General features: G+C 36.5%; 1 protein-coding gene across 3 annotated transcripts; it reads left to right on the top strand.

Moving 5' to 3' along the window:
• The first annotated feature begins 1436 nt into the window (after positions 1 to 1436).
• Positions 1437 to 21779, top strand: LOC127860188 (uncharacterized). Of its 3 annotated transcripts, none has more exons than XM_052398091.1 (10): positions 1445 to 2091; positions 8207 to 8299; positions 8573 to 8743; positions 9328 to 15205; positions 15490 to 15683; positions 15880 to 16039; positions 16684 to 16750; positions 16968 to 17103; positions 17395 to 17438; positions 21411 to 21779. In XM_052398091.1, the coding sequence occupies exons 5-10, from the start codon at positions 15505 to 15507 to the stop codon at positions 21539 to 21541; spliced, it is 717 nt and encodes a 238-aa protein (XP_052254051.1). In that variant the 5' UTR covers positions 1445 to 2091; positions 8207 to 8299; positions 8573 to 8743; positions 9328 to 15205; positions 15490 to 15504; the 3' UTR covers positions 21542 to 21779. The 3 variants fall into 3 exon arrangements, with proteins under 3 accessions (XP_052254042.1, XP_052254051.1, XP_052254062.1); XM_052398102.1 differs by having other exon boundaries at positions 1450 to 2091; positions 16968 to 17094; XM_052398082.1 differs by lacking the exons at positions 15490 to 15683; positions 15880 to 16039; positions 16684 to 16750; ... (1 more) ...; positions 17395 to 17438; positions 21411 to 21779 and having other exon boundaries at positions 1437 to 2091; positions 9328 to 15026.
• The last annotated feature ends 438 nt before the right edge of the window (positions 21780 to 22217 follow it).

The following is a 22217-nucleotide window of genomic DNA, read 5'->3' as shown; positions in this document are numbered from 1 at the left end:
ATACTATAATGAGTATACTGTTCCTGGCAAGTTGCATTTGACCTTGATCTTTGAATGACCTTGACTTTTAAGATCAAATTATTCAATTTTGCTAAACTTGCCATAATTTCTTTATTTATGATCAGATTTGATTGATACTTTGACAAACAACACTTACATGACTTACCATAATATACTCCACCCAAACCATCCCCCACGCCCCACTCCAGAATCACCCCCCCCCCCCCCCAAATCCCGCCCCCCCCCCCCCCCCTGCCCCCCTGTCCCCACCAATTTTTGTTAAGGATCATCTTATAATTGACCACACCCTGAAACTATACCCCCGACCCCCCCCCCCGCCAAAAAAAAAAATAAAAAAAATTGTAAACATCGTTGACGTAAAAAACACAAATATTTCTGAAAGACCGTCCAACCATCCCACCATAGAATGCCCCCCCCCCCCCATTAAATTTTTGTTTTCCTGTTTTTCTTTTTTTTTAATAGATCAGCGTCTGCACCCGCTAGGCGGTGCTCTTGTTTTTAACGATAAAATTATCATTTCTTTCCTGTACAAATTTGTGAATGGTAGGGTCTATTACATACCTGTGGACTTGTGTCCATAGATACATGATGAACTATGGCTATGATGTCTTTGAAAAACCACGGGCCTTGGTTGTTGTTGATGTCTGACTTGGGTTTTTGAAAATGACAACCATAGTTATGCAACTTGTCCTTGACAGTCCTCTTATGATAGTTAGCGAGTGTTCCAAGTATGAAAGCAATAGCTATTATACTTGAGGAGTAAAGTGGACCAAAACAGAAAACTTAACGAAATTTTCAATTTTCTAAGTATAAAGGGGCCATAATTTTTTCAAAATGCCAGTCAGAGTTACATAACTTTGCCTGCACAGTCCCGTCATGATAATTAGTAAGTGTTGCAAGTATGAAAGCAATAGCTTTGATACTTTAGGAATAAAGTGGACCTAAACACAAAACTTAACCAAATTTTCAATTTTCTAAGAAAATAAAGGGCACATAATTCTGTCAAAATACCAGCCAGAGTTATCTAACTTTGCCTGCCCAGTCCCCTCATGATAGTTAGTAAGTGTACCAAGTTCGAAAGCAATAGCTTTGATACTGTATGAGAAAAGTGGACCTTAACACAAAACTTAACCAAATTTTGAATTTTCTAAGTATAAAAAGGGCACATTATTCTGTCAAAAGACCCCCTCGCGGTCTCTCAAGGTCAAATTATTAAATTTTGCTTAAATTGCCATAACTTCTTTATTTATGATCACATTTCATTCATACTCTGAAAAAAAAACACACTTACCTGACATACCACAATGGACTCCACCCAAACCATCCCCCACGCCCCACCTCAGAATCCCTCCCCACACACAAAAAACAAATTTTGTTTTTCTTTTTTTTCTTTTTTTTTGAAAGATCATCTTTTAAATGACCACACACCCACATTATACCTCCCTCTCCATGATGGCTTACGTTATACTGTCAAGCACTCGAATAGTAAAGCGCGCTGTCCTCTGACAGCTGTTGTTTAATATTGAAGACAGCAACTTGATATTTGGCATGCATGTGTATCTCATGGAGCTGCACGTTTTGAGTGGTGAAAGGTCAAGGTCATCCTTTAAGGTCAAAGGTCAAATGTATGGCTTCAAAGCGGCGCAATAGGGGGCATTGGGTTTCTGACAAACACATCTCTTTTTTTTCATGAAAATGTGTTTTTTTCGGTTCCTTTCAATTAACTTAGTATTTCGGCGCTTACTCTTGCTCACCGTGAATCGCCTTGTTGGAGTACAGAAACAGTCCAGCCATGATCAGGTAAGCAATTTTTTTCTTCTTTTAAATTTCGTCTACTATTTATGTCAATATCCCAATGACTGACAACTTGTGTGCTACTTCAGTCTAAAAAATGCTTCTAGTATTCAAACAAGATCCTGTCTGCTTATTATTTTTCGACATGCCTGTAGAAATCACAACACCTAAAATCCATATAAATAATTAAATATTTTCAATTCACTTAATTTAAGCTTTAAAGTTAATTTCAGGTTTTGAGGGAAGTTTTGCAGGACTGTTTATGTGTTATAACGTGTAAGTATTTACTTTGTGAGCAGCCTTCGTTGTACCTTGTATATATATCTGCGTGCCTTCTTTCTAGCATGCTAAAATTTTAACCTATATCTTTTCATGTAACCTTTCATATGGCACCTCAACCTGCATGAAATGAAAAGGTATGGAATGTTTAAAACAATTAGTAGTGCCGTCATTATCTAAATTAATTATATGTTTTAACCTCCATTTATTTTCAAATTTTAAAGACTTTAGTACTTCTTAATTAAAAACATTTTCTCTTTCACAGTTTGTCCAACCTTTGCGTAAATTATGTATGGGTTGAATAATGAGGCCAGATCCCAGTTTCCAGTGCTGGACATCATGTGTCCAACTGCTATATAGTACCCTTTCGGTTGTATCTCTTACATTTATAACTTATTTAACAGGGTTAAAAGTTTTCAGGTTTGTACCGGACTTCCGGTTGTTAAGAGCACCAAAAGGTCACCTTCGTTATTCATGTAAATTCGATGAGATAATGTGTGTGTGGGGGGGGGGGGGGGGGGGGGGGTACCCAACAGGAAACGTTTATCGAGCAAAACTTCACGGAAATAAAAAAATAGGCGCTTTGTTATTAATATTGGCGAATATGTTTCGTTGAAAAAGCGGTTTTTCGGTAAATTAGCAACTGCAGGTGCCCGAAAGAGTTATCTATCTTTACATTGTAATCAGCGAGAAAAATAAAGGGAGATAATCGTTTAAGACATTGTATAATCATTTACGGCACACGTGCGCTAACATAAACAGTACGTAAGTTACGAAGAAAAACAAATAAAAATACAGTTTATTGATCCGAATTCGAGCACAAATGTAATAGAATATGATATAAAGAATGAATGACGATTTGGGTGGTTGGCTGAAATAGACGAAAGTGCAATAAAATTTGGCTTATGGCTAAAAAATCCTACTTTCCTGGTGTTTTTTAGTGCAAAAAATGTTTTCTTTTGGGCAAACAAACATCTTATAAATCGGCCGAACAAATGCGTGTAAAGCCCAGGCAACTGACAAAGCACACAAACGCAATGTCGAAATCAATATTTCAGCATGTTTAACCATATTATGTTCATTGGATGAAACTAATTCAATTGATCAATATCTTAAAAACATTAGATTTCAATGGTACATAGGCACAGTAATTTCATTTGCTGCTGCTGTAATCTTAAAGAAAATAATTACTTTTTCATTTTGTCTGGTGTGTGTGAATAAATGATCATGTGCAACTGCATAAAATGTATTGCCACATATACATTTATTGATATTTTTAATTTCTGACACAATTTATTTAAAAATGAAAATATATTAACTTACCTTTTTAAAACAAATTTGCAAAACAAGTGTGATTTGAATATATTTCTAAGCTATTTTTGTATTATCATCAGTCTAAATGTCAGGAGCCTCCGCCCCGATCCCCCAGCCAGGGCTTTGCCCTGTACCCACCGGGGGTCCTGGCGGCACCCAGGCCCCCTGCTAAATTTTTCAGTTTTGGCAACTTTTAACCCTGTAACTAAATATTACCCTTTTGTTTAGCGCTATTAACAGTAGTTCACAGTAGTCTAATGCATGCTTTTAGTGGTGTGTGTATTTAATATGGTGCTGGTGTTTGTACTATGCATTAAAGTTGGACCCATGATGACTGATGTCACTTTCTTTACTATTAATGTTCATTTCCTATCCCCCTAATACAGAATGATGACAGCATGCCGCATACTTAGAACCATGATGAGTGATGTCACTTTATTTTTTAACTTTATTACATATCTATCTCCTGTTGACTTTTCTATACATTGCCACCTGCAGGGTTCGACACTAAGGCATGTCCGACGGACATTGTGCAGTAAGGTGGTCGGGCTAGTTAAACTGTGGGCTAGCTTGTCTGACTGGTCGTACATATAAAAAAAATATACCGATTTATAAAACTATAATTTATTGCTGTGAAAACCTTTTTACTGAGTGTGTTAAATTACTCTCGTATCCGTTTTTTACTTCAGAACAAAACAAGCGTATATAAATAAACGCGGAACATTCACATGATTCATCGCTATTTATAGACGCGAAGGAGAGCTACCCGCAGAAATTGCTTGTTTCCATTGGTCAAGTTGTAATGAATATTAATGATTTTCTGCATTGTCGTAAAAATTTACTGCATGTTTTTACGAATTCTATCGAAAATCGGTATCGTCAATGTGAACATGTTTGCGTATCTAGACAAGAGAATGTAATTTAAAGAATGGCTTTGTTCAAGTTCGGATTTACATCAGACAAATCAGTTAATAAAGAAGAATCTCACGGTAAAACTGACAGGAAATGAAATATGAAGAAAAGCGAAAAGGTTAATTTTATCCTAAATGGAAATTCGAGTCAGTTCCCATTGCTTGAATTTGACGAAGAAAAGCAAAACAATATGTTTATTTTACTGTTTTACTCTATGCATCAAAATAACTTTCTGGTGTTCACTGATTATTTACTTACTTACATCAGATTCGGGCTAGTACATTTTAAGAGGAGCTGGTCCAATGGTCTTGCTGTAAAAAATCTTAGTGTCGAACTCTGCACCTGACAACATATTTGCTTTGTTTAATTTATGTTTATTATTTGATTAAAATTAAAAGAATTATGGCGTGGAAACAACAACATTCAGTCATAAAAAATTAGTGCTGGGTTAATTTCCAATTGGGTTTATATATAGCCTGTGATTTTTTTCTCATTCAAAATCGGGTCTGGTAACCGGACCCATTCCCAATTACCGGACCCATTCCCAATGGAAAAAAGTATATATTTTTCCCAGATGGGAGCTAAAAATTCCCAATGGCAGGTTTCCAAACAAATTTATTTTATATCTCAATATTGTGTTCATCTCCCATCCATATAAGTTCAACCTTAGTAAATATAATAATGGACACACTTGTATCCTCAATTTTGAAGCATTTTTAGCAAAATAACTACAACACTAATTTCCCAATTTTAGTCAAAACGCCGTGAATTTTCCAAATCCAAAGGGACCCGGCCCCATTCCCGAAACGGTGAAAAAAACACTGATAGCTTTAAGTCCAAGAACAAAAATGTATAAGAAAAAGCAAACAACAACAACAAACAAGTATTGATTTTTAAGCCGGTTTTATTATCATTATTATAAATTGTATATATGAGAGGCGTAACCAGACCTTCAAAAATGTTACACACTGTATCCTAAGAAATGAAGTAGTGGGGGTTCTCCCAAACGAAAATTTTAAAATAAAAATATCGAAAATGGTGTGTTTTCAGGACAAAATCAAGCAAAACAGTCACAATTTACGACCACTCTTAAGAAAGTTTTACGCAATTGCGTAAACTGCGTAATGGGGTTACGCCCTTGTATATATATGTGCCAATTTAAGGGCTAGTAAGTCTGTAGCTGATGTTATATTTAGCAATTCACTTGGGTCACATACCTGCTTTTTGTATGTGCATGCTTTTTGCTTTATAATATTTGTAGTTGTCTCTTTTATATCTTGGCTGCATGGTGATCAGAATTTGGTGTGTATGATATAAATATTTTTTTAAACCTCACTATTTCTCTACACCCACATGTTGGTGTGATCTGGCTATGGAAGGACAACTTTTTCTTTTATTTTACAGAACCAAAAATTGATAGGACCATTCATTAACTGCATATATTTAGACTAATTACCTCACATATATATTTACCTTTACCCTACCACCATTAATCATATAATTTCAGAAGCATTGATAATATAAAAAAACAGTGTGAGGAGCTAAATAAGCTAGGTTTGGCAATGACAGGTCTTCTGACGACTGTCAGGACAGCCAAAAGATCAAATTGTTAGCTCAATTTAACGAGAACATTTCCAACAGAACTTATCAGATTGTAAGTGAGGCTGAAAAGATGAATAAAAAAGTAAATGACAATCAAGCAAAAATCACAGGCATGCAGAAAGATTTAGCTGGAAAATCAAAAAATACATGGACATGGAAAATCAAGTACTCAAGGAAAAAAATAATAAGCTAACAGAACAGCTGAACACAAACCAACAAGCAATAGTGGGTCTGATTGGGGATAGTTTTGACGATGATATGTCTGGACCCTCTGATGTTCAAATAGAAAAATCACCAGACAAAAAACTAGGCCAACATAATAATAGTCTAGATCTTTCTGGCCCGCTTGCAACCGCCACACCACAACAGAATGAAACAGAAGAAAGTGAAGAGCCAGCTCCTAAGAAGTTTAAAACAGGAAAAAACTGAAGTGCTAAAAAAATAGGACTTCTGATAAATTTTCTTTATAAACTTTAAGTGTTCAAAACGATGACTAAGTAGCATTATGAACCTTATAAAGACAATTGAACTGTTTGTATTGCTATTTCATTTTGTTAACTTTCATAATGAAGGGCTGGAGAACTTTTTCTTTTTAAACTTAAGTGCTACAAAACTAGGACTATGTTTCACTTTTAACAATTTTATTTTTAAACTGAAGTGTTAGAAAACTGTGAATTTTTACTTCAAACATAAGTGCTACACAACTATGACTAAGTTTTAGCTTTCATACTGTAGTGTTTTGAGAACAATATTCGCATACTGTGCTAGAACATTATGGCTAAGTTGTGCTTTCATATTCAATATTCATGATGAAGTGTTTTAAGGGTTTCGTTCATATTCAAGTACTGTTGCACGATGACTAAGTTTTTATTTCCATGATGAAGTGTTCAAAAACGATGACTTAGTAGCAGCATGAACCTTACAAGGATAATTTAACTGTTATGCTATTTCATTTTCGATTTCATTTCATATTCTATCATATTGAACTGTTTGTATTACCTTTTCATTTTGTTGTTGTGTCTCCTTCCACTCTGTGGGGTACTGTTCTTCAATGATACAGAGTTGCAAGGCTAACCTGAGCCACTTAGCTACTGTGATCACTTCTGTCCGGGATTACCATTTTTCCAATTTGCACCAACTTAATTACTGGTCCAATAATACTAAAATTTGATAATAATATTGTTCTAACAAATTTATGTTTTGTATTAAAATAGGTCAGTAGGCCAAATAGTTGTAACATAGTTTTCCCAGTATAGCAAGTTTGATTTCCCATGCTGTCTCTAAGCTTGTCTATGTGGTTTTTATGCTCCCCCAAAAAATTTTGGGGGTAGCATATAGTCACCGCTTCGTCTGTCCGTCCGTGTGTCCGTCCGTCCGTGCACAATTTTTGTCCGGGCTATTTCTCAGCAATTAATGACCGGAATTCAATGAAACTTTATGGGAAGCTTCACTACCAAGAGGACATGTGCATATTATCAGCCGGTTCTCGTGGGATGATTTTTCACAGACTTATGGCCCTTTGAAATTTTCCATTAACTGTACATTTAGTGCAATTCTTGTCCGGGCGATTTCTCAGCAACTAATGACTGTAATTCAATGAAACTTTATGGGAAGCTTCAATATGAAGAGGAAATGTGCATATTATCAGCCGGTTCTCGTCGGATGCTTTTTCACAGAGCTATGGCCCTTTGAAATTTTCCATTGTACATATAGTGCAATTCTTGCTATTTCTCAGCAACTTATTACGGGAATTCAATGAAACTTTATGGAAAGCTTCACTAACAACAGGATATCTGCATATTATCAGCCGGTTATGGTCGGATGATTTTATACAGAGTTATGGCCCTTTGAAATTTTCTATAAACTGTACATATAGTGCAATTCTTGTCCGGGCTATTTCTCCCCAACTATTTACTGGAATTCAATGAAGCTTTATGGGAAGCTTAATTACCTTGAGGAGATGCGCATGCTATTTGTGGGTTCTGGTTAGATGATTTATTCAAAGAGTTATGGTCCTTTGAAATTTTTAAGTTGCTAAACCATCCATTGTATTATTTTGTCCAAAGTTATGCCCCTCAAGACGTTTCCTTTTATCTGAATATATAGTGCAATATTGTGACAATAAAAACCGTTGGGGAGCATCACCCGTCTCCGACGGTTTCTTGGTTCAGATGGACAGTCTGTAACTTTTGTATTTTGCCACTTGGGTGAGCAGTAAAGGGGCTGTCAAGCTCCTATGTTTATAAAAAAAAATTGTAAAAATGTGGAAATAAATAAATTTTAGGCAGATGACTGATTGAACATGCCAAAACTGAAGAAAAAATCGTATAATCAGAAGAAGGCGCCTAACAAGACCAGGAAACAGGAACTGGCACAGGTACATTTAAATGATATACAGTTGTGCTTCTTTCTGCTGGACCATCAACTACCTTATAATTACTCCTCTCATAAACTCTGAAAGTTTTCTTTCGGTCCTAAAGAAACTCCAAGAAATAAAATCAGGAATTATTGAGGATATCTCAAATACTGGAGGTTTGTTCTCTTCACAAATAAAACTGAATGCACAAAGACACACTCCGCACTATCTGCACCTTTATCCACAAGTGAAAACGTGTATAGTTAACATTTACCTGATTTTAATTTATTGCAGATACCTTCAAGTTCGACTGCTGGAAGTCAATCACAGCAATGAAATACTGGGCCAATTAACACCGGTCAGACATATCTGTCAACCATTTCTGCCACTAGTCAAAGCGGTCAACTATCAAGTGCTGAAAATGTCATGACACCACTAAATACTGATAACAGCCTTTCATTTCAGGTACAGTTGTCAAATTGTATTAAAGTTCAACTGTATTGCCACCTTTAACTTTTAGAAAAACACACACTTGGTGTTTACTATATAATCCAAACCTCTGGAACAGAGTTGGTAAATCTGTAGGGTATTTCATCCAAGATATGCCCTCCTTTGAATTTTTAAAACAATGTTAAAGTTGGCATAACACCTCAGTTTCCTTCAAACTCTATTGACAGATTGCTTTAATACTTGGCAAACGTGTTATTCATCATTGCCTTAACCACGTCTAGGTATGAGTATGTAACTCTGCCAGTGTTTAAAATTATCTCCCCTCTTCGACTAAAAATGCTTCGATTACACTATCAAACACTGCCGAATAGTCAAGCGCACTGTCCCTATGAAAGCTCCTCTTCTTTTTTTAGTAGGAAAAATGATTTCCTTATTACATTGAAAAATATACACAGTAAACATTATACTGTTGAATTTCAGTCACTTAAAGTGTTTTTATAATGTGAAACTTTGCAGTTGATCTGCTGTCAGTTTTATATCAAACAGGTAGTGTGATACTTTTCAGTTTGAAACTAAGAAATATCTTTTTATAATTTCAGCTATCTGGTCTTCAAGAACACTGGTTCCATGGTATTAATCAGGAATATCTGATGAATGGAGAAATGTCAGTACAGATTGCAGATTATGCGTCACACATTCTGAAGTTACAGTTAAACTGTAAAACAGGACGTTTTTCTCCATCATACTTGTATGGTTTGTTCATGCATCCAAATAAACAAGTTGATATTCGTATACCAAGGACCACGGATGCTGTGCAGATCCATTGTCTGCAAGGCCATTTTGTGGTGTCTCAACAAAGACAAGGACACTTATTTGTATATGACAGTCTTTAAAACTAAGGACATATTGTTGCTCTTAAAAAACAATTAAGAATCCTTTATGAAAATGTGAACATGAAGGAAATTCAATATAGAGTTTGGCAATGCCAAGGTGCTACAAAATTGGGTGGTTTCTTTGCACTTGCGAATACTTTTAGTCTGTTGTCGAAAAGAACAGCTCAGTGTTTAGATGCAACAATATTAAGACAACACGTGAACAATTGCATACAGCACGGTCAATTTACAGCCTTCCCTCAACAACCGAGAATCCGACTTAAAGATAAGCAGAGAAAGAAACATGCAAGAGAACAGCATAGTGATGAGCAGATGAAAGAGGACAGACTGAGAGATCAGCAAAGAAAAAAAAACGAACAGGAGCACAGCGTAGTGACGCACAAATTGAAGAGGACAGAGCTAGGCATAAGCAAGGAATCAGACGTACAAGAGCACAGCGTAGTGACGCACAAATTGAAGAGGACAGAGCTAGGTATAAGCAAGGAATGAAACGTACAAGAGCACAGCGTAGTGACGCACAAATTGAAGAGGACAGAGCTAGAAATAAGCAAGGACAGAAACGTAAAAGAGCACAGCGTAGTGACGCACAAATTGAAGAGGACAGAGCTAGAAATAAGCAAGGAAAGAAACGGACAAGAGCTCAATGGGATGAGGAACAAATTGAAGAGGATAGACAGAGTGATAAAACTCGGAAGCATACATCTAGGCATCCACAAGACATTGAACAGTCAATATTGAAATTTAAAACTAATATCAAATCTGCTCCAGAATATGTATGTACCATATGCCATAGATCTTTATTTAGAAAAAGCGCAAATTCGGAAATTTCTAGAAACATTAACACTAACAAAATCTCTGCTGATGGAAAACAATATATCTGTTGTACATGACATAGACATATTAAAAAAAACGAAAATACCTCCACAGGCCCAAGTGAACAAGATGTCGTTACCTGATTGTCCAGACATTTTATCCCAATTAACTGAGTTTGAAACGAGGCTCCTTGCCAAACATTACCCGTTTATTAAGATTGTTCAGCTGCCGAAAGGAAAGGAAAAGGGCATCATAGGCAGAGTGGTTAATTTACCGGTAGATGCTAATGATGTTTGCACCAGCCTACCCCGAACACTTTCTACATCTGGTATTATTCCTGTAAAATTAAAAAGAAAGACAACTTACAAAGGACATGTCCGGTATGAAAACATCCGTCCAGAGAAAAAAAACAAGCTTTCCAGTGGCTCCTACAGAACAGCCGACATTATCAAAACGTTGTAGAAAGGTTTGATTGGGACGCGACAAGCGAGCAGGACAATCAAGATGTTTGGAGGAGTTTCATTTGGAAGGAAAATAACAATGATGACACAGGTGACACTGATAACGTCTCTCAGACACATTCTTCTGACGCAGAATTATCAGACTCCGACTCTTCAGATGGCGACTTAGAACTTCAAACAGAAGCCACAGAAGAAACCAAACTTGACACATGTATTCAACCAACTGACCCTGCAATCGATTCGTCAAACATCCTTTCCATTGCACCAGGTGAAGGGAAACATCCTCTACATGTTATGATGGATCCTGGATGTGAGGAGCAGTCATTCCCAGTCTGTTTCCTACAGGTTGTTTAGGCTTTGATGCTGACAAAGATATCAAACTAACACGAAAGAAATAAATCAACGCCCGCATTTTAAACACCAGTGGGAAATTCTCCAAAAGTATTGATTACCTCTTTTTCGCACAATATGTTACAGAACACAAACAAGTCATGGATTCCGCTTCGACAGCTATTAGAAAGTCATACAGAGCGTTACCTACAGAAAATAATATTGATTCCAGTTTTGTAAAAGACCCAGATAAGATAAAATCACTAATTCTCAAAGACAACGCTTACCACGTTCCACAGACTGTTCGTGGGACACCACCCTACTGGAAGAAATGTATGTACAAACATTGCCGCAGTAAAACATTTGGAATTTTCACATTTTTCCTGACACTTTCTGATCTCAAATGGGCCGACACACTAGATGCAATTTTGCGACAGCAAGGAAGACAACTTGATAATGAACAAATTGAAAATTTATCATGGGAAGAGAAAACATTATTACGTTCAAACCCAGTTACCACAGCAAGACCTTTTGACCATAGACTAAACTGCTTTTTCAATGACATTTTGTTCGGCTCAGCACAGCCACTTGGTAAGATAACTCATTACTCATATAGGATAGAATTTCATCAGCGTGGATCACCCCATGCACACTGTGTACTTTGGGTAGAAAATGCTCCCAAAGCCACCGATTCAAACGAAGAGATTGCTGATTTCATTGACGAGTACATAACGTGCAAGATACCATCACAAGAAGATGAACCAGATCTTCACAATTTTGAAACTACTGTGCAAAAGCATCACCATACCTACACTTGTTGGAAAAAGAGTACAATTTGCCGCTTTCACTTCCCAAAGCTGCCTTCTCCTTACACATTGATAGCTTGCGCTTTGGAATATGATGATCTTGTCTTTAAAGCAGCTACCTTGGAAACAGCCGCAGATATCCTCACAAATATACATTACACATTGCAGGATGACAAGGACAACAAGTTTGAGTCATTAGATGAATTACTTAAGAAGACACAGATGACTCTCAAACAGTATGTGTATGATCTGTCCATAACCAAAAGGGGAAAAACAGTCGTACTGCAAAGACAGATAGATGAAATTTGGATCAACCCATACAACCCTTCTCTTCTACTTGCTTGACAGGCTAACCTAGATGTGCAATACTGTCTTGATCCATATGCGTGCTTAGCATATATGGTCTCGTACATCACTAAGGATGACAGGGAGATGTCAACAGTTTTGAAGAATGTTTCCAAGGAAATGTATAACCAGGACTGGGGAGAGTAATTAAAAGCATGTGCGAATGACTTCCTGAATGCCCGTGAAATCAGTGCGCAAGAAGCTGTGTATAGGTAACTAAGTCTGCCGCTGTTCAAATCAAGTTTTTCAGCAGTGTTTGTTCCAGCTGAGTTGCCACAAAATAGGGTCTCATTTCTCAAGCCCATGTCTTCTATTGCTTTCACGGATGATGAAGATGAAGATATATTCAAGACCTCAATCATTGACAGATATGCAGCCAGACCTCGACAGCTGGTAGATATGTGTTTAGCACATTTTGCTGTTACGTACACGCAAAATAAAATAATTTCCACAACAAGATTCGGACTATGAAAGCCCTGAACAAACCGATGACTAAATAGAGTAACACAAGATCTTGGGAACAATGAAAAACTCCAAACAGTCTTTTTTACGCTACCATCATCATTCCAAACTTAAAGAACCTGAGAAATGCTATTATTCACAACTCCTATGTTTACCATGGTCAGTTGAGGAAAACTTGCTACAGCTTCCATCATATCAGGAACACTATGAGCAAAATACAGAAGTTATTGAAAGCAACCAGTCTGAGATTGAGCATCATGTAGATATCATCACTCAAGCAGTTGAACACTACGAAGAATTCGGTCCTCCACTTCATGCATTTGACAGTGTTGCTACATCAACTGTTCAGGAAAATGAAGATGACCAGACTGTCGTTGAAGATGAACAATTTGCCATCTTGAATCCAAGTGAAGACAGCCATGTACAACAAATTCCAGCCGACTTTCCAGTTGCATCAGCCAATTATACATCCTCCTTAGACATTAGAGCAGGGTTCTGAACTGAAGATCGCTACCGTGGCCACATTAGACATCTAAATACAGAGCAGAGAGATACATTTCAAAGCGTTTCCAAGTGGTGTGACCAAACTGTTCAATTCCTTCAAGGAAGTGACAGACCAGACCAGCTTTTTCCGTTTATATCTGGAGATGCAGGGACAGGCAAATCACACCTGATATCAGCAATATACCAAATGGCGCTCAGAACTTAACAGAGGGAAGGGGAGAACCCCGATGACGTACATGTTCTGCTGACTGCACCAACAGGTACGGCAGCACATAACATATCTGGCAGAACCCTACATTCAGCATTTCTTCTTCCCCTGGGTCAAACAAAAAGCTTCATGAAACTTGGAGATGACAAAAAAATACATTAAGATCAAAGCTAGGTCACCTGCAGTTGTTGATAGTTGATGAAATATCAATGGTTGGTTGTAATCTTTTTCTCCAACTACATTATTGATTGACAGAAATCATGAGCTCTACAATGTTATATGGAGAAGTTTCTATAATTGTTCTAGGGGATCTGTATCAGTTGAAGACAGTAAAACATAAATTTATATTCAAGACTGTATCAGATGCTGTAGCAAGACTGTATGGATAACTATGGAATTGCTTTCTGTTCATAGAGCTAGTCACAATAATGAGACAGAAGGACGATCTCAGATTTGCAGAGTTACTTCACCGTATACGCACTGGTAACTACACTGAAGATGATCTTCAAACGCTGAAAGGTAGAGAAGAACCTGACAATGAAGAACTGGATAGTTATCTACATGTGTATGCTACAAATCGAGATGTCGATGAATTTAACCGTAAACAGCTGACAGGTCTGAACACACCTATTGAAACATTTCTAGCTGTAGACAGAAAACCTGAAAGCTTGAAAAACATTCAGCTACCAAAGGATCCAAAATATACTAGAGGACTACCATCAGAAGTAGTACTCTTGAAGCAAGGGTGATGCTAACGAGGAACCTTGATGTAGTAGATGGTTTAGTCAATGGGGCACAAGGACAGATTGTTGCTTTCATTAAATCTGGAAAGGGAGACGAAGTTGCTGTTGCTGTAAAATTTGATAATCAAAATACAGGGATAAATGCCCGGCGAAATTCACCATATGCATTACAGCTCGATGATGAATCAACACCAATATTAAGGGTTGAGACATCTTTCACTGTGGATAGAAAGAATAAAAATTTGACAGTTGCAAGGTATCAGTTTCCTTTGAAGTTAGCATGGGCGTGTACTATCCATAAAGTACAAGGACTTACCATGGACAATATTGTTGTCTCTTTTGATGGTCAATTTGGTGGTGGACAAGGCAATGTTGCACTAAGTAGAGCTCGAATTCTCACAGGGTTACACATTATCTATTTCAACACTAAAAAGTAAACAATCATAAAGAAAGATGTTCAGAAAGAAATTGAGTGTCTTAGAGAAAACAGAAAGATGCGTCTATCATACAATTTCTTCAGTGTGTTGCAAGATTTCTTAGAGGTTTCTACTCTAAACGTAAGATCATATCCTTGTCATAAAGAAGACATCATCAGTGACCCCATTGCAGTGACGTCCGATGTGATTGTGTTAACAGAAACATGGCTCAACAACAACAATGCTGACTTCAGTGCCTTCACTGATACCTACTACATTGACCGAGCTGACAAACGCAGTGAACATGGTGGTTTTGGTGATGAAGTTGCCATACTTGCAAAGTGTACTGCATTTACTACATTTACAAAGATATCCTCTTACGCTGACCATTTATTACAAACACTTACCTGTGAGCTTAAAACTATATCGGACGATACAATATATGTGATAGCAGTCGACAACTCCTCATCAGCAGACAACACAAATGAACACCTAGGTACCGTTTTACTAACAATACTTAAGTATTGCGTAAGTATTGACGTAAGTTGACAAGTTACGAATAGCGTACGCATTTCGTAAGTGCGTTTTACTAACATTGCGTAAGTTTTACATCGTACGTACGTGAAAAAAATTATCGTAACTATCCAACTTGGAGGTAACATGTAAACAAACAACAACAACTCTGACGGTTAAACTATACTATTTTTACTTTGTTGTTTTATGTAACCCATCTGCTTTTGTAAGTGTGTTGTCACCTAGTGTCGTCTGCACTTGTTTTAGTTGTTGCTTTTCACAATGGATGCGGTAACGCTTAATGAGAAGAAAAGAGAAAAAAGGAAATCGAATTGGGCAAAAATAGAAACGGAGGTGTTAGCAGCTGCTTACATCGAGCAGCATGCGTTGATTAGCGGAAATTTTTCATCCACATTATCTGGAAAAGATAAGGATCTTGCGTGGGGAAAGATTACAGAACAGTGAGTATCATATAGCGCACTATTTTATTTTATTTGAAACTTAACAATGAACGCAATTTTAGATTTAAAAAAAAAACAAAGTGACATTTACTTACTGTTGTTTAAACGCACAAAAACACCATATTAAGGATAGCGCTTATTAAAAAGTCACTACAGCTGTAACATGATAAACTTATGTAAACATAATCTCATGCAGAATAAACGCACTGGGGGCAGAAGAGAGTACAGTAGAAGAGGTCCGAAAAAAGATTTCAGACACGAAAACTAAACTACGAAAGAAAGAAAGACAACGGCGCCTATCGATGAAACAAACTGGAGGGGGTCCATCAATCACAATGGACCAGTGTGAGGAGAAAGTAAATGCATTTGTATTCACGACTTTACAAACAGAAAGCTATATTAAAGCATATCTCCATTTGATGAGTGACCTCAGATTATCGTTTTTAATTTATAACCAATGTTATCAAATGTAAATTACTGTATCTGACTGATGGCTGTGATGAAATTAATTATGAAATGCAGTGTATCATTAGAATCAAATCAATAACAATATTATTCCTACCGTAGAAATCTAAAAAAATAATTTAGTGATTAATTAATGGGTTTCATAAGTGTCTTTTCATATAATTTAGAATTAAAGTGTTTTGTACTCTTAATGCGTAAAAAAGTTGTGTTTTACTTCTGCTAACATCGCCAAAAATTAAAAAAGTAGGTCGTCGTAACTTTTTCATTGAATTTCTGTTTGACTTTTACATGTTTTGTTCCACTTACAATTTAATTCAATTGACAAGTCTTCAAAACATCAATGCAAACATCATTTAATATAATTCTAAAATGGCAATCATTATTTGGATGAAATATTCCAATTTAACAAATTTAATCAAAAACTAATTGTTTTGCTGTAAACTTGACTTTAAATGGCAAAACAAAAGTTAAGGGTCGGTACAAAAAGTTTGTGTCTGTCGGGTTAGCGGAAACATACAGCTTCTTTAGATTATAGATGATAGAGGTTATTGGCGAAGAGTCGATTGTGGGGTTCGGCGGTGTGGACACGTTTGCAGTGCAACGTGAGTAACATACCTTATTGCAATGATCAAATAGAAAAGTATCTTCACTTAATGTCTTTAACTATATTATTTACCATACCGTTCCATTACAACAGCCGCCGTTGTGACAGTTAATGACACCCCGCTGCTATCGCTAAATGTACTTGTTCTTATAATTCTCATGTTTCGAAATGCACTTTAGTTGGAGAAACATTTTGTCTGTTTTCAATAATGACAGGAACACAACAGCCGATGATTGGAGAGCATCATGGTCAATCATCCAGTACGATGTGTGAGGAGCCCACGGTAGCTTTAGAGCCCCAGGTGGTAGGAGGAGTCGCAACTCCAAAGCAAAAACCAAAAATGTATGTGCAGTGCGTTATAACTAATTCTTTTTATTTCATCTACTTGTTTGCAAGAGTTTGTACTCATCAAAGCAGTTAGAACATATAAATACTTTACACAAATATGCAATTAGTATAAATACGATACATTCACTTATGCTATACTAAAACAAGATAACTAGTTACTTTGGAAAACATTTCAACAGTATAATAAATATTATTAATATCCACAAAATTCCTGTAATAAAAATGTCATTGTTGCCAATTGACATAAGGTTTGTAACAATTCAATTCAATGTATGTTAATTTGAATGATTACAGGATTCCAAGCACGAAAAACAAAAGGCAGAAGACAAGTGAAGATGGTAATATTTCAAGAAATAAACTGATGAATTATGTAAAATTATTTAAATTTCGCAGTCATGTTGTTTTTAGCTCCACTGGCCAAAGGCCAGCGGGGCTTATGTCATGGTCCTGTGTCCGTCGTGTGTGCGTGCGTGCGTGCGTACGTGCGTGCGTGCGTTAACTTTTTCTTTAAACATCTTCTTCTCCTAAACTACTGGTCCAAATCTGATGAAATTTCTCAGGAATGTTCCTGTGGTGAACCTCTTTCAAATTTGTTCAAATTATGCCCCTGGGGTCAAATTTGACCCTGCCCCGGGGATTCAAAAAATTGAAAATTTGCTTATATACGGCCTATTTTGTGCACACTTTATAAATCTTCTTGTCCATAACCATTAGGCCTAGGGCTACCAAAGTTGGTATGTATTGACATCTTATAGTCCTCTACCAAGTTTGTTCAAATTATGCCCATGGGGTCAAATTTGACCCTGCCCCGGGGGGTCAAAAAATTGAAAATTTGCTTATGTAAGGCCTATTTTCTGCAAACTTAAAAATCTTCTTGTCCATTACCAGTGGGTCTAGGGCTACCAAATTTGCCATGAAGTGACATCTTATAGTCTTCTACCAAGTTTGTTCAAATTATGCCCCTGGGGTTAAATTTGACCCTGCCCCGGGGGGTTAAAAAATTGAAAATTTGCTTATATCGGGCCTATTTTGTGCAAACTTTAAAAATCTTCTTGTCAATAACCAATTGGCCTAGGGCTACCAAATTTGCTATATAGTGACATCTTATAGTCCTCTACCAAGTTTGTTCAAATTATGCCCCTGGGGTCAAATTTGACCCTGCCCCGGGGGGTTAAAAAATTGAAAATTTGCTTATATAAGGCCTATTTGTGCAAACTTTAAAAATCTTCTTGTCCATAACCATTGGGCCTAGGGCTACTAGATTTTGTATGTAGTGACATCTTATAGTCCTATATCAAGTTTGTTCAATTTATGCCCCTGGGGTCAAATTTGACCCTGCCCCGGGGGTCAAAAAATTGAACATTTGCTTATATAAGGCCTATTTTGTGAAAACTTAAAAAATCTTCTTGTCCATAACCATTGGGCCAAGGGCTACCAAATTTGGTATGTAGTGACATCTTATAGTCCTCTACCAAGTTTGTTCAAATTATGCCCCTGAGATCAAATTTGACCCTGCCCCGGGGGGTCAAAACATTGAAAATTTGCTTATATAAGGCCTATTTGTGCAAACTTTAAAAATCTTCTTGTCCAGTACCGTATGGCATAGGGCTACCAAATTTGGTATGTAGTGACATCTTATTATCCTCTACCAAGTTTGTTCAAATTATGCCCCTAGGGTCAAATTTGACCCTTCCCCGGGGGTTGAAAAAATGAAAATTTGCTTATGTAAGGCCTTTTTTCTGCAAACTTTAAAAATCTTCTTGTCCATTACCATTCGGTCTAGGGCTACCAAATTTGGTATGTAGTGACATCTTATAGTCCTCTACCAAGTTTGTTCAAATTATGCCCCTGGGGTTAAATTTGACCCTGCCCCAGGGGGTTAAAAAATTGAAAATTTGCTTATATAAGGCCTTTTTTGTGCAAACTTTAAAAATCTTCTTGTCACTAACCAATTGGCCTAGGGCTACCAAATTTGCTATATATTGACATCTTATAGTCCTCTACCAAGTTTGTTCAAATTATGCCCCTGGGGTCAAATTTGACCCTGCCACGGGGGTTTAAAAAATTGAAAATTTGCTTATATAAGGCCTATTTTGTGCAAACTTTAAAAATCTTCTTGTCCATAACCATTGGGCCTAGGGCTACCAAATTTTGTATGTAGTGACATCTTATAATCCTATATCAAGTTTGTTCAACTTATGCCCCTTTGGTCAAATTTTACCCTGCCCCGGGGGGGGGTCAAAAAATTGAAAATTTACTTATATAAGGCCTATTTTGTGAAAACTTAAAAAATCTTCTCGTCCATAACCATTGGGCCTAAGGCTACCAAATTTGGTATGTAGGGACATCTAATAGTCTTCTACCAAGTTTGTTCAAATTATGCCCTGGGGTCAAATTTGACCCGGCCCTGGGGGGTCAAAAAAAAAAAAATTTGCTTATATAAGGCCTATTTTGTGCAAACTTTAAAAAAACTTCTTTTCCATGACCGTAAGGCATAGGGCTACCAAATCTGGTATGTAATGACATCTTATAGTCCTCTACCAAGTTTGTTCAAATTAAGCCCCTGGGATCAAATTTGACCGTTTCCCAGGGGTCACAAAATTGAACATATGCTTATATCGGGCCCATTTTGTGCAAACTATAAAAATCTTCTTGTCCATAACCATTGGGCCTATTTCTAACAAATTCGGTAGGTAGTGACATCTAATAGTTCTCTACTTAGTTTGTTTAAATTATGCCCCTAGGAACAAATTTAACCTTGCCCCAGGGGTCACAAAAATGAACATATGCTTAAATAAGGCCTTTTTTGTGCAAACTTTAAAACTCTTCTTGTTCTTAATTATAGAGCCTATGGCTACTAAATTTGGTATGTAGTGATATCTTATAGTCCTCTACCAAATTTGTTCAAATTATTCCCCTGGGCTCAAATTTGACCCGGCCCCGGGGGTCACAAAACTGAACATATGACGTTTTTCAGTGGAGATAACTGCGGCTGTTTGGCTGTGACCAACAACAACATCAACATCTTGTAAACATGAGATAAAACCCTGTCATTTAGTGCCATTTTAGGTCAGATGGTGACTGCTTACAAAGGCATTGAAGTAAGAACATGTGTTATGAATGTTTTTCTTATAAACTGAAAAAAGTCGGGTTTTATTTAAATATGTCGAAAGTGACCATATGCCCGGATGAGAATATTTTGGATGACATGTTAATTTCATGTCTTTTTTATAGTGTTAAAACCAGTTTAATAATATATTATTGATTTTAAAAACACAGCTTCCATGAACATAATTATTTCAAGGAAAGTCAATATATGATACTGCACGGTATACTCAAACTTTGTATCGAAGAGAAGGTGTTGAAATTAATGAAGTGCAATGTTCTTAACTATCGTATATGCTGCTTTTTAATAACTAATGATTCATTGTTCCATTTGTGAATCGTGACTGATCATGAATTGTTGAAATGATTGTCAATTGCTCAACAATCCATATATATTTCTGACCATTTTATAATTTTCTTAATATTAGTTATGAATTGATCTTAGAAGTCAAATGTATTACTTAATTAAAAACATTTATAAATATAAAGAAATAATCTTTAGATTATCATAATATTCTTAGGCTTGTTGGTCTTAGGGATGTGTGGGTTGATGAGCAGTTTCTCCTTTTATCACAATTATTTCTATTCTACCTGATCATTTCCTTCATATTCCATTTTAATTCAATTGACGTCTGCAACCTCTTTCAAATTGGGAAAGTCCAAAATGTGTTGTTTGGTAAAGGGTTAAGGAATTTCGATTCCTATGGGTCTTGTGAATCTGTTTCAAATCAAATGCGTAGATTTGATCTTCAGCATCTAAAAATATGTGAAATAGAAAGAACGACAATATCTTTTGGAGAGATAAATGTTCCTACGTTATAAACAAAGGACCTGTGCAACAATTCCCGGGCTTTTTTGTCTGTTAAGTTAACACGGTAGTAACTTTTTCCATGTATAAAAATGCTCATCCTTCCAACTTTAAGCGCCCAGTGGGTAGAGGGATAGATAGAGAAAGTCACATGCTTGTGTACATTTCAACCCATGCGCATTACACGTTTTTTTCCCAAAGAAAAAACAGTGGAGCGATGCAGGGCCATCATGGCCCTCATGTTCTATTGGTATTGTAACGACTAGCCCAATTAACAAGGGGCGAGTCTTTATGAGGCGAGTCGTTAATGGGGCGAGTCGTTACCTATTCCTACCTTTGTTAAAGTCCATTTTGCTTGAATTTCTTTCTATTACTAAAAATAAACCTTTTTTTACAGATGACCATGAAGAAGTCTTGCAACTTTTGATACAGCAAAATGAAACACTTGATGCAATTTTATTAGAGCAACGAAGAACCAGAGATCTTCTTGCAAAACTGTTTTCATTTCCGCTTATGAACAATAAATAATCATTGTTTAAAGCCACACACCTTGAAATGAATACATGGCATAGTAAGTTTAAAGATAAATGAGAAACATATTTGATCAATCCCAATAAGAATATATCTGGTGGTTACAAGGTAGACATCTGTCTCTTTTGCGCTTTCAAACTTAAAAATAATTGCGTTTGTCGAAATGTATGTATATGTATGGAAATCCTATTTTTGGTTTTTAAATTAAAAAAATAAATAAATAACTTGCTAACAAGGCTAGAGATTTATGACAATTTTGAACATTTTGAAATTATGCGCTATGTTGGTGAATGACTTGATGAGACCATAAGTTATATAGCACATGTTTACGATAAAACTATGTGAATATATACATAGCAACATGGAAAACAAGATGAAGCAGCTGAGGAAAAGATAAAATTTAAAAACAAGAACTCCGCGAGTCGGATGTTTCACCTAATGAGTATATTTTCAAACAATGGGAGATAACTAAAAATGGGACCACCGAGAGTTATGGTTCTTTGTCACTTCTCTTCCTCTCATTGAGCTGTATCACTGTATAAAGTTTTAATTTGATATCTTCAATACTTTATTAGTTATGCACCGGAAACAATTTATCACAGACAGACGGACAGACAGACAAGACGATGGGAAGTGATCCCTTTATGTCGCATCTACTTAGTTAAAGGCGACA

This window comes from Dreissena polymorpha, chromosome 1 (assembly GCF_020536995.1).
Source record: "Dreissena polymorpha isolate Duluth1 chromosome 1, UMN_Dpol_1.0, whole genome shotgun sequence".
NCBI lineage: Eukaryota > Metazoa > Mollusca > Bivalvia > Myida > Dreissenidae > Dreissena > Dreissena polymorpha.
Note: the sequence above shows the minus strand (reverse complement) of the source record. Positions and strands in the feature narration are given on the sequence as shown.

Excerpts from the sequence above, each read along its gene's own strand:
- LOC127860188 (XM_052398082.1), top strand. The coding sequence starts at position 11,387 with ATGGATTCCGCTTCGACAGCTATTAGAAAGTCATACAGAGCGTTACCT.